This window comes from Malaclemys terrapin, chromosome 3 (genome assembly GCF_027887155.1).
Source record: "Malaclemys terrapin pileata isolate rMalTer1 chromosome 3, rMalTer1.hap1, whole genome shotgun sequence".
Taxonomy (NCBI): Eukaryota; Metazoa; Chordata; order Testudines; family Emydidae; genus Malaclemys; species Malaclemys terrapin.
The window spans coordinates 162,922,935-162,941,038 of record NC_071507.1 but is presented as its reverse complement, the minus strand read 5'-3'; the positions used below and the strand labels follow the sequence as shown (position 1 = coordinate 162,941,038).

The 18,104-nt window shown below is 40.5% G+C and overlaps 1 protein-coding gene across 11 annotated transcripts in view; it reads left to right on the top strand.

Annotated features, from left to right (window-relative positions):
* MLIP (muscular LMNA interacting protein) overlaps window positions 1–18,104 on the top strand; it is a 173,445-nt gene that overhangs the window by 69,365 nt on the left and 85,976 nt on the right. For 9 of the 11 annotated variants that reach the window (XR_008444439.1, XR_008444440.1, XM_054023337.1 and 6 more), the window contains exons 4-5: window positions 2,055–3,683; window positions 17,779–17,850. The exons of 1 other annotated variant lie outside the window; for it this stretch is intronic. Coding sequence is in view for 8 of the 10 variants with exons in the window: in XM_054023337.1 (XP_053879312.1) it covers window positions 2,055–3,683; window positions 17,779–17,850 (1,701 nt within the window). In the remaining 2 variants the exon portion in view is untranslated. The remainder of the gene's footprint in view (window positions 1–2,054; window positions 3,684–17,778; window positions 17,851–18,104) is intronic. One more of the 11 variants, XM_054023341.1, reaches the window with a different exon arrangement.

Sequence of the window (18,104 nt, the reverse complement as noted above, 5' to 3'; positions counted from 1 at the left end):
GTTTGCAAGCAGGGCTGGTGTTAGACTTGCTGGGGTCCAGGGCAGAAAGCCAAAGCCGGGAGGTGCGGTGCTAAAGCCTGGGGGCCCAAGCCCTGCCACCTGGGGGTGAAGCCAAAGCCTGAGCAACTTAGCTTAATGGGGCCCCCTGTGGCATGGGACCTCAAGTAATTTCCCTGCTTGCGACACTCCCCCAGCCCCCCAATGCTAGCCCTGGCTTTTATATGCATTAAAAGAGTTGTAGCACAGCTGGGCTGTGGAATTTTTATAGCATGGTGGGGGGGGGGGAAGAGGGCTCAGAAGGAAAAAGGTTGAGAACCCCTGCTGTAAGCAATAGGGTCTTAGCCCTAGCGTCCTGAGCAAATTCCATTTCCCTGCAGGTACTTGTATTCTCTCGTACTATGGTTCCTCCACAGACTCTGCTCTTCCTTGCAATCCTTATGTGTTGGTTGGCAGCTGATGCAGTCAACCTGAGATGAAGCTGCATTTCAGCAGAGTGTGACTTGATCTATATACACATGCAGTGGTCACCTTTTAAAAGGTGAACAATCGTGACCACACACTGTCACAGTTTCTCCCTATACTTAACACAGGAAATACAATAATTGTTAGAAATTGCTGATTTGGTTTTAACCATTATGTTTTCATTTAATTCTTTTCTGCAATAACAATAGAAACTAGAAATGGTGCTCACTGTAGATCAAGGGCCTAGTCTCACTCCTATGGAAGCTAGTGGCAGTTGTTCCAGTGACTTCAGTGGAAGCAAGATCAGGCCGGAAGTTTTTTAAATGGTTCAGGATTGTCTGGAATAAAAGATGTTCTATCAACCTCAGATAATATTATTTAGAAGTATTTGTTAAAATTTGAAAGTAGATGAGTAATGTATAGAAATTGTTTGTTATAAAAACTGAACAAGAACCTACAAACCTCCTCCTCCTTATTTGTCTGACACAAATGTAATACAGTAGTAGTTATTCAAGAGTGGTATGATGCAAAGACTAGTTTTTGTTTTAATTGCAAACCCAGCAACATATCAGCTAATTATCTGACAAATTCTAAACCATATGGATTAAATTTTGAAGTACTTACTTAGGAAAATCATTGCCTGACTAAGGACATCCATATGTAGTCATATAAACTGTAGTGGGTTCTACTGTATTTTCAATGGATGGAGATATCTTTCCATGTAATTATGACATTACAAGAGGTAATCCTTTTGATAACAGAAGGTCTGAATTCTATCACCCTTATTCATATTGAGTAGGACCTTATTTCATGAGGAACAGAATTGGACACTAAATATATTATAGATATTTAGGGCCACATTCTGCTCTCACATCAATGTAACTGTTACTGTGATCACTGATCACAATGTGTGTGTGTGTGTGTGTGTGTGTGTGTGTGTGTGTGTGTGTGTGTGTGTGTGTGTGTGTGTGTGTAAAATAAAATGTACACTGTTGGGGTACCATAACTTCTAGTTGCATCATATGCTTACTGACAGCATAATTACTTCAGTTTTTGCTTAAATGGGAAATACAGTAGCCTTGAACCTAGAGAAGTGGTAACTTGTTTACCAAAACAAAATCTCCATCAAAATAATTCATGTGCACAAGTTTTTTGTTCTAAATCATGCCTCATTAGAAAGAAGCCCACCAGGCTGTATCACTGACAGTTAAGATATCCCTGTGCTGTTAGCAGGGCCGGCTCCAGGGTTTTGGCCGCCCCAAGCAGCCAAAAAACAAAAACAAAAACAAAAAAAACCCCGCAATCGCAATTGCGATCTGCGGCGGCAATTCGGCGGAAGGTCCTTCGCTCCCAGGCGGAGTGAGGGACCGTCCGCCGAATTGCCGCTGAATACCTGGACGTGCCGCCCCTCTCCGGAGCGGCTGCCCCAAGCACCTGCTTGAGAAGCAGGTGCCTGGAGCTGGCCCTGGCTGTTAGCCCACAATATAGTACTAATATAATACTTTACGCATGATCATGCAACTGATATGTAAGATTTTAACTGTTTCCCTCATCTCACCCTATTTTAACACTTCTCTTTCTTTTTTCCCCAGTTAACTTCTCCTTCTACTTTTGATCATCTTTCTCATAAACCACCTGCTGCCTGCTTAATTTCTCCAACTAAACTGAAAGTAAAATGTGACATTGTTAATCCGAAACAAGTCTCTTCTCTGGAAGAATCCTATAACAAGTGGCAGTCTGCAGCTAGGTCTTCTAAACAAGATTCATCTACGTGTTTTCAGGCTACTGCTCACAGTTCACCTCTTTACATGCCCCAGAGATCACCATCTGTATTAAACAGCCCTTCTTCCAGTACTCAATTCTCCAATAACCTTCAAATGCCAAATATTGCTATGCCTAACTATGTTTACAAAATGTCTGAATTCACAGCATCATCCGTTCCAAGCAAGAGTCCAACTCCAGTTTCATATTTTCCCAATTCAGCAGGAACGCCAGGTTCTCCAGATCAGCCCGTATCTCCCTGTTCTTCTAAGAGATTGAACACATTCTTTGCCACCCCTGTCCATATCACAGCACATTCATTATCACCTAGTCCTAAACCACTGTCCTCCCCATTTTATGGTTCCTCCTCAACCATATGTAGTGTAAATGAGCCTGGTAGCAGGATGTCCTCTAGTGGAAATCTGATGAAGTCTGGAATTAGATCCTCTCTGCCAACCAGACTCTCTCTCTTAACTGCTATTCTGAAGTCTCAGCAAAGACCACTCTCCTCTGCATCCTGTCCCCCTACCTTTTCTCCTAATTCCCGTTGCTCCTCAACACTCACAATAGATCAAAAGTTTAAAACAAGTCCCCCTACCCCTAAGAAATCTGCCTCAAGCTTTTCTATTAGGTCAAACTCTCCAAGCCAAGAGGTACATTGGCCTTCACTATTTTCTCACTCACCCACTCACGTGCCTTTGTCCTCAAAGCCCATTTCTACTCCTCGGGCTAGATCCCTTTCCCCTAAAAAGCACCTTCATGCCAGAACACTTTCTCCTGACTCATTATATCCTCTATCATCCACCATTTCTTCCTATAGGAAAACAGTTGTATCCCCCCTATTACAACCTAAATCATCTTCAATGCCACCCCCTGTCCCAAGACACTCTTCTTCCCTTAACCCTGCCCTTTCTCCTACAAAACTGTTGCCTTACCCTGTCCACAAACCGCAAAGGCCTGAAAAGTCTAGGAGAGTCCACACCTACTCACCCACTTTCACTTGTAAATCATACCCTTTGTCCTCTCCTGCCAATGAAAAAGGCACATTCTCCCCTATCCTAGAAAAATGTTCTTCCTCTTCTCCAAATCTTTTGCATCCAACCTATAAATCAAAAGCAGGTTCATCCCCGCTGTCTGCTCAGGAACTGAATCCTATCTCCCCTACCCCTTCAAATGTCTCAACCCATTGGTCTTCCTCATCTGCTAATTCTACATCACCCATTTGCCCATCCTATAATATTCATTCCCACTCACCACAACTTAATTCCGCCTCACTGCACCCAAAACATAGTTTATATTCCTCAGCTGCAAGACCTACGCAGTTCCCCACTATATCAGTAACACCATGTAGATCTCCTGTCCCAGGCCAGTCACCTTGTACACCGTTGTCAAGATCCAGGGAGCTGCGTTCACCAAAGTCTTTTTCCCAGCCTCCTGATCATGAAAGCCTGAAACCCAAGGTACTTGTCTTGCATGCTTATTTTCTAATAGACCTTTGTCTTCATACAAAAATTACACCCATTTTGAATGGTGATAGTAAAATTATGCAACTGGGTAAATTTTTTTAAAAGAGAAAAACTTACTATATTAATGGTGTAAATCCAAAATCATAACATCACATGTTGCTAACACCGTGTTTTACATTATGGAAGCAGCCACATCAAGAGTTTGTTGAGTAAAAAGATATTGTCAATGGGTGGGAGGAGGAGCTGGTGGAGATTGACTTGTTGGTCGTTGTTTGGCAATAGAGTTGATTATCTTTAATTTTTATAAAACTCAGGTAAAACAGTGCTGGATATAATATTAATAACTAAACATATTCTGTGCAAGTTAAGAGAGCAGATCCTCAACGGATGTAAGTCAGCATAGTTCCCCATTGAAAACAATGGAAGTGCACTGATTTATACCCGCTTAGGAGAGGCAAAGAAAGAATCTGTCTGTTCTCTCAGTTTTCACTCTTGATCTCTGCTGCTGTTATGCCCAGTCCTGGCAGCCTGCTACAGTTTTTGCTAAAATCCCAGCTTTTCTGCAGCTCTGTCCTTATCCTTTTGCCTCATTCTGCTGTGTCCACATGCTGAATTAAATTAAATTAAATTAATGGAGATATCCCATCTCCTAGAACTGGAAGGGACCTTGAAAGGTCATCAAGTCCAGCCCCCTGCCTTCACTAGCAGGACCAAGTACTGATTTTGCCCCAGATCCCTAAGTGGCCCCCTCAAGGATTGAACTCACAACCCTGGGTTTAGCAGGCCAATGCTCAAACCACTGAGCTATCCCTCCCCCAGAAGAAGAGCACTGTGTAGCTTGAAAGCTTGTCTCTCTCACCAACAGAAGTTGGTCCAATAAAAGATATTCCCTCACTCCACTTGTCTCTCTGCTACACTGTAGCTACGCCATCTCCACTCACTTGGTTGGTAAAGTGCTGACTTGATTCTTGTGCAGCTTCTGTGTCCTTGTTGTAAATTCTGTATTACAAAAAAAAGAAACCTCCCAAGTGCATTTGCTGCTTCAAATACATTTGCCCTGCATTCTGCTGAATTAGCTGTGCCTCCCACCTTTTGTCACTCATAAGAAGAGGGGGAGAGTCCCAGCAGAGGGAGGACAAGCAGTAAAGGCAATTGCTGTAAGAGGATTTTGACATCAGTGACTTTTAAAATGCTTAATGTAGAGTGTGGAGTAAGAAAGAAGGAATGGGGGGGCCAAAGAAAGGGAAAGTGCGTGGGCCAAAAAGGATGCAACAGATGTGTACATGTGAGAACAAAGGGAGCTAGAAAACACAAAAGAAAAGATGATGACAGAAGCAAATAGAGTTCATGGTTTTCTGTCCTCCTTAGCCAGGATTCTACACTCCATTTTTCTTTATTCCTCTTCTTTCTTACCCCTCAGCTTTCCTCTTACAGCTGAAGTACAGTTACGATCTTAGGAACGATGTCCTATTTTATTGAATTATTCACAATCCAGCTACAATATGGTTTCCTGGATCAAGTTGCTTCAGGTAGAAGCTCCTAACAACCTTGTGTCCAAGAAGTTGTGCCAATTATAACTAGCTCAAGCTAGTCAAATTCAGACTAGAAATACAGCACAATTTTATCAGTAATATTTACCAATAATTAGGGGGGGAGGGATAGCTCAGTGGTTTGAGCATTGGCCTGCTAAACTCAGGGTTATGAGTTCAATCCTTGAAGGGGCCACTTCAGGATCTGGGGCAAAGTCAGTACTTGGTCCTGCTAGTGAAGGCAGGGGGCTGGACTCAATAACCTTTCAAGGTCCCTTCCAGTTCTAGGAGATAGAATATCTCCATTAATTTATTTAGCCATTGGACCAACTTCCCCAGAGATGTGGTGGATTCTCCATCACTTGAACTCTTTAAATCAAGATTGAATGTTTTTCCAAAAGAAATGATCTTATGCAGCCATAAGTTACAGGCCTGATGCAGGAATCTCTGAGTGAAATTCTATGGCCTGTCATTATACAACAGGTCATCGCAGATGATCATAAGGTTCCCTTCTGGCTTTAACATCTATGAATTCATTAAAGGTTGATAACAGTATCCATTCAAAACCTCCCTCCCCTGTTTTCATGGGGTTGGTACAAGAGCTCCACAAGCTCACTGGTTTGGTAGGCCTTTGCTCATTTGTTAATGCTGGTTACTACTCTGTCTCAAATATTCCCTTTTTTTGGAAGGCTTGAGGTGAGACAACTCTAGCAATATGTGGAGGCCACAGGTCTCTTTGAATCATAGAATCATAGAATATCAGGGTTGGAAGGGACCTCATGAGGTCATCTAGTCCAACCCCCTGCTCAAAGCAGGACCAATTCCCAAGGTAAAACATCCCAGCCAGGGCTTTGTCAAGCCTGACCTTAAAAACCTTTAAGGAAGGAGATTCCACCACCTCCCTAGGTAACCCATTCCAGTGCTTCACCACCCTCCTAGTGAAAAAGTTTTTCCTAATATCCAACCTAAACCTCCCCCACTGCAACTTGAGACCATTACCCCTTGTTCTGTCATCAGGTACCACTGAGAACAGTCTAGCTCCATCCTCTTTGGAACCCCCTTTCAGGTAGTTGAAAGCAATCCCCCCTCATTCTTCTCTTCTTCCTTCAGCATCTCCTCATAAGTCATGTGCTCCAGCTCCCATTTTTGTTGCTCTCTGCTGGACTCTTTCCAATTTTTCCACATCCTTCTTGTAGTGTGGGGCCCAAAACTGGACACAGTACTCCAGATGAGGCCTCACCAATGTCGAATAGAGGGGAATGATCACGTCCCTCAATCTGCTGGCAATGCCCCTACTTATACAGCTCAAAATGCCGTTAGCTTTCTTGGCAACAAGGGCACACTGTTGACTCATATCCAGCTTCTCGTCCACTGTAACCCCTAGGTCCTTTTCTGCAGAACTGCTTCCTAGCCATTCAGTCCCTAGTCTGTGACAGTGATTGGGATTCTTCCGTCCTAAGTGCAGGACTCTGCACTTGTCCTTGTTGAACCTTATCAGGTTTCTTTTGGCCCAATCCTCAAATTTGTCTAGGTCCCTCTATATCCTATCCCTACCCTCCAATGTATCTACCACTCTTCCCAGTTTAGTGTCATCTGCAAACTGGCTGAGAGTCCAGTCCACGCCATCCTCCAGATCATTAATGGAGATACTGAACAAAAACGGCCCCAGGACCGACCCTTGGGGCACTCCGCTTGAAACGGGCTGCCAACTAGACATGGAGCCGTTGATCAATACCCGTTGAGTCCAACGATCTAGCCAGCTTTCTATCCACCTGATAGTCCATTCATCCAGCCCATACTTCTTTAACTTGGTGGCACGAATACTGTGGGAATCAGTTTGATTTTAGCACGAAGTACTGCATAGAGACTGTAGTGGCTGATTATTACTGCATGGTGTAACAAACTGTATATTTGAGTAAGTACAATGTGGCTAAGCAACACTGAAGGAAAAACCTTAACTTTTGGAATGTGTTGACTTTTGAGTGCTGATTTTGCAGCCTTATTGCTGCATCGTCACTAGTTTTGCATTTATTAAAATGACTCTTTACTAACTGACGTGCTTTCTGCAATCCCGTCCAAACTGATTTTGTAACACAAAATCAAAGTAATAATGCTTTCTCATCAGCAGAGTGTGGTTTACAGGAGAAGTGTCTTAACGTAATATGACAGGTTTGGGTGATGAGCCATTTGTGCTGCTATTAATTCAACAAAGATTTGCTACAAAGAGGACAGGAATTATACAGAACATATTGATCAGATTTAATTTTTACTGAGGGGAAAGGTCAGTTTTAATGCAAAATGTTGATTAAAACATTCAGCTGCCAGCTCTACTTTTCTTTTCTTTCTGATTGTAAGGAATGTACCATGCTAGTTTTATATATATACACCCCCTTTGTACCCACGGAGGAGAGGGCAAGATTTGCCATGCAGAGTGTAACTGAGGGGCCTCTTGCTCAGTCACAGATACCAGTGGAGTACAATTATTATGGGGATCATGTTGAAAACATATATTTCAATGTCAAAATATAAATGAGAATGTACAGAAAAAATATTTTTAGCTTCCACGCAACGACAAATTTCAATAAAAATGCTGTCTATTTTTAAATAAGTTTGAGAAAAGTCAGTAGCGACTTTATGGCCTCTCACACCTATTGATTGACAAAAACTAGGTCAGACCCAGCTTTGCAGTGGGTCTAACATTCTCTGTCTTATTCTCTCCTTGCTTAGAAAATACTTCCAAGATCTCTAAAGCCTGGAAAACTCACAGAATAGTAGCTTTCTCAAATTTAGGGATGTCTCAGCTTGTCTAGTCCAATTTAAATCACACTCAAATATCCCGAGTTTGAAAGTTTGACTTGAACATTCAGCTTACATGAGAATGTGAGTTGAAGAAGAGCTCTATGTAAGCTCAAGAGCTTGTCTTTCACCAACAGAAGTTGGTCCAATGAAAGATATTACCTCACTCACCTAGTCTCTGTGAGAAAAAGGGCAGAGAAAGGGGGAGAGAATATTTCAGATGGAAAAATTAAAACAATATCTAAACCATGTTACACCATGTTATATGTGTTATGAAGTGTGCAGCTCATTTTGGGGGACCATGTAATAATAAATATAACGAATTAGTGTTTGAATCAAAAGGAAAATGACTCCCTCTATAGCAGTTCAGCCCTTCTCTGGATATCTTTAAATCATCCCTGCCAGTGGCACTTCTGTCCTAGTCTCTTAAAAGATATGATTCAGCAAAACACTTACACATGAATATGACTTAAACATGTGAGTGGTTCCATTGACTTGCTGGTCTCATATCCTTTACCTGAGTGCTTGACTTCAACAGAACTGCTCGCGTGCTTAAAATTACATATGTGCTTAAGTGTGTTGCTGGATGTGGCCACAGATTCTCCTGAAGACCATATTTTTTTACCTATCGTACAGACTATCTGTCATAACTATAAAAGGGAAGGGTAACAGCTGTCCTGTGTACAGTACTATAAACTCCCTCCTGGCCAGAGACTCCAAAATCCTTTTCCCTGTAAAGGGTTAAGAAGCTCAGGTAACCTGGCTGGCATCTGACCTAAAGGACCAATAAGGGGACAAGATACTTTCAAATCTTGGGGGGGGGGGAAGGGAAAGGATTTGTTTGTGCTCTTTGTTTTGGGGAGTGTGTTTGCTCTCGGGACTGAGAGGGACCAGACATCAATCCAGGTTCTCCACATCTTTCTAAACAAGTCTCTCCTATTTCAAACTTGTAAGTAAATAGTCAGGCAAGGCGTGTTAGTTTTCCTTTGTTTTCTCAACTTGTAAATGTACCTTTTACTAGAGTGTTTATCTTTGTTTGCTGTACTTTGAACCTAAGACTAGAGGGGAGTCCTCTAAGCTCTTTAAGTTTGATTACCCTGTAAGGTTAATTTCCATACTGATTTTACAGAGATGATTTTTACCTTTTTCTTTAATTAAAAGCCTTCTTATTAAAAGAAGAAGTATTAAAAGAACCTGATTGATTTTTCCTTGTTTTAGATCCAAGGGGGTTGGATCTGTATTCACCCGGAGTTGGTGGGAGGAAGGAGGGGGGATGGTTAATTTCTCCTTGTTTTAAGATCCAAGGGGTTTGGGAATTGGTGAAAGGTTTCTCAAGGCTTCCCAGGGAGGGAATCCAATTGGGAAATGGTGGCAGCGGACCAGAGCTAAGCTGGTAGTTAAGCTTAGAAGTTTTCATGCAGGCCCCAACATTTGTACCCTAAAGTTCAAAGTGGGGATACAGTCTTGACACCATCCTTCATGTATTTCCCACAAAATTTCTTGGGGGATAATAATCCCAATCCTGTATATCCCCATTCTGGAAATAAAACTAGTCTTTCACCTCTAAAGACCTAGGGTGAAACCCTGGACCCGCTGAAGTGAACGGGAGTTTTGCCATTGAATCCAGCTGAGCTAGGACTTCACTCCTGGAGTGAAATTTTTCCATAGGTCACAGATGACAAGTAGGCCTCAGTGCTGCGGGCATCATTCATGTGAGTAGTCCCACTGAAGTCAGTAGACGTATTCATGGAAAGGTTGCAGAATCAGACCCTCAATGTGTTGGGCTCAGTTGAATTGCCAGTGGTCCATATTACAAAGAACAGCACGTAATTTAGTAGTTGGCAGGCTCTACTTTTGCGTAGCTGAGGACTGGGATAGGAGAGGGATGTAAATCAGGATTTACTGCTGGTGCATTGACACAGCAATGTAGGGCTGCACACAGTGCACCTGTCTGCGCTGTGGACCTGATCCAAAGTTAATTGATGTCCTTGGAAAGACTCTGGTTGACACCAGATCAGGCCCTATACCTGCTTGAAGTCAATCCTGTTAGTTTAATGGATACCATATTCATCCATTAAAAGAAAAAAAAAACATATATTTTAATTTTCACAAGCACCTGCTACCAGTACAAAAAAAACCCAACAACAACAGTTCTTTCTATTGTCTGTTTTTTATAGTGGCCCTCACTGTACAATCTAAACACTTTTGTCAGGTTTTAATAATTGTGGAATGGCAAGTAATAATTGAACCTGCAACTCGCAGGCACTAACTGGATTATTTTCTTTCAACCCTCTAATACATGTGTTCCTAATTTTAATCACTTGCAGATTAACACATTTTCTCATCCTATGCAAGTTAAACATTTTCTCGTGTTTATATCTGGGTGGTATATGACCTGTTCTTGAACCGTGCTTTCACAGGTGAATCATCATTCTATTTCAGAAACAGGTCTCAGTAGCACTGTTTGCACCCGGCCCTCTTCTTGTTTTGTGATCACAGCCTGTGAGAATAAGAGCTTGCAAAAACACATGACCCCATCCTGAGCGGTGCTGAGCATTTGCAGCTCCCACTGAAGTCACAGGTGTTCAGCTCCTCTCAGCATCAGCCCTGTAGAAAGAAAAGTCTTGTGCAACTATCACCTTGCCTCAGTGGGTCAGAGATGAGGATACCAAATTCAGGACAAACTGCTGAGAAATAGGGCAAGATGACCCCAAACTGCGCATTACTCATTATCTTATACCAAGCCAGTAACAAAAGTAAACATCTGTCTCACCACAGTGGTTAACAAGAAGTCAAAAATGCAGTCTCCTTAGGCATTCCAGCCCTGGTTCTACCACCCAGACACTGGATTATATGATAAGTGTTTGCTGAAAACTATTTTCATCAACTATAGGGTCCTTCTAATCCAAAGAGATCAGCCACTTAGCCAGGTCAATATATAACTCAGATTTTACCCAAGAAGCACACTGATGCCAATCCTTTAGTAACTAAAGCTAAAGGTTTAATAATAAAAGAAAAGAAGAGAGTTAATAATGGTTAATAGATCATATACATACAAGTGATTGCAAAATCCTTATATCAGGCTTGTAGCAGTGATGGAATAGACTGCTGGCTTGTAAAGTCTCTCTGGTGACTTCCAAAAGGTTGGAAGCTCCTCAGTCCATAGTTCAAAAATGCTCCTTTTAGTTGTAAATCCACAGTCCAGAGAATCAGGGCAGGAAACATGCACAATGGAGATATCTCAGGGGTCTTTTGTATTTTCTGCCATGTGCCTGGAAATTTACTATCTCAAACAAAGCTCATAGCTCAGTGCATGGAAAGTTACTGGCCCAAGATGGAGTCCAGGGTCACATGAGCATATCACATGTCCTTACATGCTTTGATGACTCAGAGGGGCAGCCATTGCCCATATTCTGGCTGAGGCATCCACAGGAAAGGTTTACTGGGCAGGATGAGTTTCTTCTATGACCCATTGGTAGGGTGAAGTGCCCTTAATGGGCCATCAACACATAGCTTTCTGGGTCTAATGTAAATTCTAACCAGGAATACAACACATGTATAAGATACCAATGCATAGCCAATATTCATAACTTTAGCTACAAAGATGCATATAAACAGGATAATCATGCTTAGAAACAGGGCCGGCTCCAGCATTTCTGCCGCCCCAAGCAAAAAAAAAAAAAGCCATGATTGTGACCGGCGGCGGCAATTGGGAAAAGAAAAAAAAGCCGCGATTGGCGGCGGCAGTTCAGCGGCAGGTCCTTCGCTTCTAGAGGGAGCGAGGGACCTGCTGCCCCTGAATTGCCACAGGTGCTGCCCCTCTCCCTTGGCCGCCCCAAACACCTGCTTGTTAAGCTGGTGCCTGGAGCCAGCCCTGCTTAGAAAATCATAACTTTTCCCCTAACACCTTATGTGACATACTCGGTACAAGATTTGTTGTAATTGTATAACAATGGTAATTTCAATGATATAAGTGGTCATATTTAATTATACAGCCTCACAGCAACTACTTGTGCTTAAATTTAAATACATATATAAGTACTTTGCGGGACAGAGGCTTGTATTATTGGAAATTACACCTGTGACATTACTCGGGGTACAATCTGGACTGTTGAACAGCTGTGTCCCCTCAATTCTTCATCCCGGGTGCCTTTTACACTGCTTCACTGTGAAAGCAACCACTTGTAGTCTGCCCACACACAGCCTCCAGTATGTAAATCACTCCCGGCTATACTGTATGAGTGCTATGGCCAGCCACTCTTGAATTACACTGCAGAGCAACACCAGTAAATTCCCAGTCCCAGACTTTCCCCAGAAGTGTGTGTCTTGTACTGCTCAGCCCTCTCCTAAACAACTCAAGCTCATATAAAGGCTGTCATTTTTTAAATAGAAAATGATATGCACAAATCCTGTTATTTCAAATGGAGTTTCCCAAATACTTCAATCCAAGCACACTGGTCTAGATAAAACAATAAAACACGTTTATTAATGACAGAAAAATATGAAGTGATTACGAGTAATGAGGCATAAAAGTTCAAATTTGGTTACAAGAAAATAAAGGTAAAAAACAACTAACTTAACAAACTACGTGAATTCAAAGCAAAAGTCTCTCTCGCCAAGTGCTTCAGAGTCTTTCTGGCTGAATTCATTTCAGACAGGATCCCTCCCTCAGTCCAAATCTGTTTCTTTGTTCCTCAGGTGTTGTGGCTGCCATGGGTAGAGAGAAAGGGAGGACTAACTTGGGTGTCTGTTCCCCATTCTTATACTTTTTCCTCTTCTCTGAGCATCATCTCGAGCTGGGGTACAGGAGACAGAAAGTCTGTGGGGCTGGGAACCACCTGCTATTTCTTTTCCAAGATGTAAATTTCTTGTTCACCTCTTTTTTTCCTGCCAAAGAATGGCTGATTAACCAGGTGATGGTTGATTTCATTTTGTTGAAACCTGGCTGAGGCATCAGTTGGCCTTTTGTCTCTGAGGAACTGGTTTGTGGCTGCTTCCCCAGATTTGGAATATGTCTTAGTAACATCATACATAGAATCTTATAATTTTACATACAATGTTGCCACACATCTTTTACCAGGACAGTAATGATCAAATTACGAGTTTTCAAATGGTACCTCACAAGGCATACTTTATACAGTACAAAATTTATCATATTCTTGTAAAATGACTAAACCTGGGTACAGACTGGCACAACACCTACTTTTAGTTATTACCTGGGCTAGTCCAAATTTTCCATAATTTTTTTTCATGGAAAATTGGGTTTTCAATTACATGATTTTTGTGTGTGTGGCAGTTGTCTGCTTTCTTTTAAGTTTTGATTTTTCATTTGAAAACAAAAACAAAAAACAAACAACCCTATTAGCATTTTTGGCTAAAAATTCAAGTTTAACAAAAAGACAAAACTTTCCATAGCAAACAAATCCATTTTTCAATGAACACTAGTTATCACCCTTGCCAGTGAAAAATTGTTACATATCTAGCAAGTAAGAAAAATATTGTTAACACAATACTAGTTAAAAATTCAACATTAGGAGATTAGGAAACATTGCTTCTTCTGTTGCGCATTTGCATTCAGAAACTGTTGAGCTTTCTTGTCTCCCTTTTTATTTCTCTTTTTTCCTTGCTCTTCCTTGTTTTGCTGTAGTGTTGAAAACACTGTACTCAATGCCTCAGTTACAGGGTAAGAGAAGCATTCAATACCAGTATATTGTCTTAAACATGTCTTTTTTTATTTCTATGCCTCCTACACATTTGGCTCTCAGTGTAATGTCCCCAGCATGTGTTCTGATGAGGACATCACTCCGGCATTGAAGGGCAGTCAGGCATGTAGGCTTGTAAAGAATGTCATGAATTTTTCTGTGCTTCATAATGTTTCCAATTTTCCTGTCTAATAATCTTGATGTCGGTTCCTTGTTCCCCATATCAACTAAGTAGATAAAACCCCTCCCATATTTTCCTTTTCTCCATTCTCCATGTTGCTCCCCATCATTCTTTTCTTTCCCACATGCCCTAGCCTCCTCATTTGTCTTAATCTTCTCCTTATTTGTCTTCTGGCTGTGTAATGTCTTTCCACAGGCTGTGTTCCTGGGAAAATGTCCCAGACAACAGACACTTCTTTCAGCCTTTCTAAAGTTGGACTTCTGGAGTGAAATCCTGGCAAAACTCTCACTGACTTCAATGGGGCCAGAATTTCATCCCTGAAGTATTGAATTTTCTGACTTGGACAACTTGTTCCTGCAGTGAAAATTCTTGAAGACGTTGTGTCTCCCCCTGAAATGTTGGAGGGACTTGCACATTTTTGTTTTTACGTAGAACAATTTGAAGATTGCATGGGCTTTGAAGAAGCCATTATGATCTCAGGGGAATCATAATTTTAATGAAAGAGCAATTGGTTCAAAAGGAATGCTACAATTTCTAGGAACAGTGTCTGCACAATTTTTACCAGAGCTTTTAAGCTTTAGTGATTTTGTGTGTAGATTATATATATATATAAAATATTAAACACAACAAAAATACTGTGCTTTATAATAACATTAAAGGCTGAAGTTTCAAGGAATGAAATTAGCTTGCCCACAAAATCCACATATGTTTACACACAACCTATGCTTATGTGAGAATATCAAATAATTGAACATTCAAATAGGCATGCAATTATTCCATTTGCTCCTGGATTTTTACAGTTCTAATGAGTATGCCCACTCTTGAAATCCCCCCCCCCCCCAAATGTTATAAGATCTAAATCCAGTAATTTAAAATTAAGATCTCTCACTCTGCCTTTCATTTACTTTACTGTGCTCAAGTATTGCAGAAAGCAATGTGTAAATGTCAGGAATAATGAGATAAAGGTGAATGAAGAATATTTAACTCTGAGAATCTTCTCTTTGGCAGTTTGTCACAATACATTACATGATTATTACATATACTTAATTATAGATTTTCCCTTTACAAATCTATTTTCCTTACTTTACATATTTTTTTCAATCTGAATCTGTTACCATTGAGGTCAACAGCAAAATGCTACTTGCTTCAATAGAAGGAGGACTGCAGGCTTTTTTAATGTGTTTGTGCTTCGTTGTATATTATGCCGCTGACTGTTTCCTGGCCTTAATATCAACTTTCAGTATTGTGCATACAATTGTGCACATGCAATTAAATGTGAGCACAATTAGACCTTCAGATGCACCTATTTAGATGCCCCTATCAGACTTGCAAGTGAATTCAGATCATTAGGCACCAAAACACATGCAATTGCTAATGCAAAAAGATGTGCCTATAATGCTGAAGGGTTTTGTTTTGAATATTTAGCTTTTTATATATTTATATACCAATATGTATATATGTAAGCTTGTTCCTCCTCCATCCCTGGAAACCCTGACTGGTGAGCTCTCCTTGTGATTCAACAGCAAACACACTCCACGAGGTACCTTCATCAAGTGTCTTTATTATTATTTCTTGCCCAGTGCTTTAGCTACAGCACAGTGTAGCTCAGCTTTTCATACTGCTTGCTTTCTTTTCTGAGCTATCCAATTGGTGAGCTAATTACTCCAGTAGTGTGTCAGATTCCCTACAGGTGCAAGTGATTCCCATAAACGAGCTAACTCCCTCCTACTCTAACTACCCAGTGCCCTGGATGTCCTAAGTGATGAGGGTGCTGGCTGCCCAAAGGGGCTCTATTTATTGCTGCTAACAGCCCCCCATCACAGTATATGGTTTGTATTTTTAAAAGCACTATAAAGACATTAGAGACTAACAAATTTATTAGAGCATAAGCTTTCGTGGACTACAGCCCACTTCTTCGGATGCATATAGAGAAGAAGTGGGCTGTAGTCCACGAAAGCTTATGCTCTAATAAATTTGTTAGTCTCTAAGGTGCCACAAGTACTCCTGTTCTTTTTGCGGATACAGACTAACACGGCTGCTACTCTGAAACCTATACAGACATTGGAGAAAATCTCCAAAACCACTCAAATGATGCTGGAGCCTAACTCCCATTTTCAAAAGTGACTTAGGTGCCTAGGAATTTCATTGGGAGTTAGGAATGTAGGAGCTTTTGAAAATCCTACTAGGCACCTATCTCGATCCTTAGGTACCTTAATATTTTTACAAATGTGGTCCATAGCTGTCTAAAGTTAATTGAAAATCAATGAGTTAGGCTCATAAGTCTCTTATGAAAATGGGATGTAGGCTCTAAGTCACTTAAATGCTTTTGAAAATTTTACCATTAACTAATATAGGCCCTGATCTTGCAATTTCCCGCTTGTGGATGTAGCAAACTGCAGGATCAAGGCCATATAGAACAGCTGTGACAAACCTAAGCAAAGATCATGACAAAAGAGAGTAATTTTTTCTTCCATTTTTTTCCTTCCATTAGTCTGTTAAAAAAAAGTTCCTGGTTAGGGAGCAAATGTTACAACATTTGTGTACAATAGTATTCTTGTTGGAAGAGGCGGATTAAGAAAAACCTTATTATTAGAAATAAATTATGTAGAAATTAGATACTCATGAAGCCAGGAAAAAGTATTAACTGAAGAACCCAATAGTAAAGCTTATTATACAATCTTTAATCTAATAATTGACTTGCCTCCAGTACAACACAGTGAAAAAAGCAAAGTAGATAATTTTGTTACTTTATTTCTAGAACTGGATGAACATGGCAGAAAAGTATTCATTAACATTTGTTCACATTAAAACTGACCATTCACTTTGGTGCTATTTGTGACAATATTTTATTTACTTTTTTTTTTTTTTTGACGATTCATGTGAGTGCAAATTTGTTCATTGGAGTATTTGTGAGAGGGAAAATGTCACAAATAGTCATACACACAAATAATTATGTGAACAGTGGTGCCACCCCTCACACTATGGTATTTTTGTTAAAAGCCCCAGGTCTTGAAATCATGTAATTATATGAGAATCTGAGCTTTAATTTTTTTTTTAAAGTAAGTTTCAAGCTCTCATAGTTGCAGAGAAAAGCTTGAAAGTATGAACCTAAAGGCTCATAAACCAAAAGATAAATTAAAAAAAAAATCTAAAATGTATGATTTAAAAAAACCTCATGCTTTTAAACCCAATCTCATAATTTTGGTGGGCCTGATTTATGATTTTTTGGAGGCGTGAGGTTGGCAAAACTGTGAATATTGCACGGCTATTTACAATGGAAGGGTCCACAGAGACATCTTGAAAGGTCTTCTTGGGTTTGGAGTTACCAGGACAGGGATCAAAACAATACCACGTTAGTTGACCAATCCACACAGCACAAATAGCAAATATCCAGGCCATAGAAGCCTGAGTCTGCCTCATTAAAATCAATGACAAAACTTCCATTAGCTTCCATGTGAACCACTGAGGAAGCCACAGTTGAAGTGAACAGTTCATGAGAAATAGATAGGCAGGAATAGGTTTGCGCAGTCCTTCCACTAAGTCATTGCAAATAAAAAGAAAACTTGTAAAATAAAAACCTCAACAGCTTTCTTTATGGATACTTTTCCAAGTTAACTGAAGAAATTGTGTGCTGCTAACAGTTCCCCAGCTGTACTTATGTCTTATATATGAAATATTCATATGATTGTTTTTTAATAATTATAAAACCATGAAAATAGCACCATGAAGTGAAGCCCATGTAGTTCTTCTGTAAGAAAAAGCTTTTTCAAACCAAATGTAATCACTTTATCATTGATAACTTGTCAATGAGATTGGTAGAATTAGCTTTAATTCTATCATACCTTTTTTTTTTCATTCCCATTCCTGCTTACCCCTTCTAGCAATACAAGATCAAGACAAGCTACAAGGCCTTTGCAGCAATCCCTACAAACACCTTGCTTATGGAGCAGAAGGTTAGTGTTTGCTCAAGAGCATGAAAATTGCCTCATGTATTCAAGCACATTCTACTTAAGAACTTTTCATAATTAAGATTTTCCTGACATTAATGCTGGGAATATTTCAAAACATAAATACTGTGGGCTGACTATTCAGGATTATATATGCTACTATTCTTCAGGGCCAGTAGTGTTTTATAAGACTTTCCTATTCTGAGTTTCTACAAAAATATTTCTTCCCGTGGGAGTTGCAGTTTACATCACACTGTCTA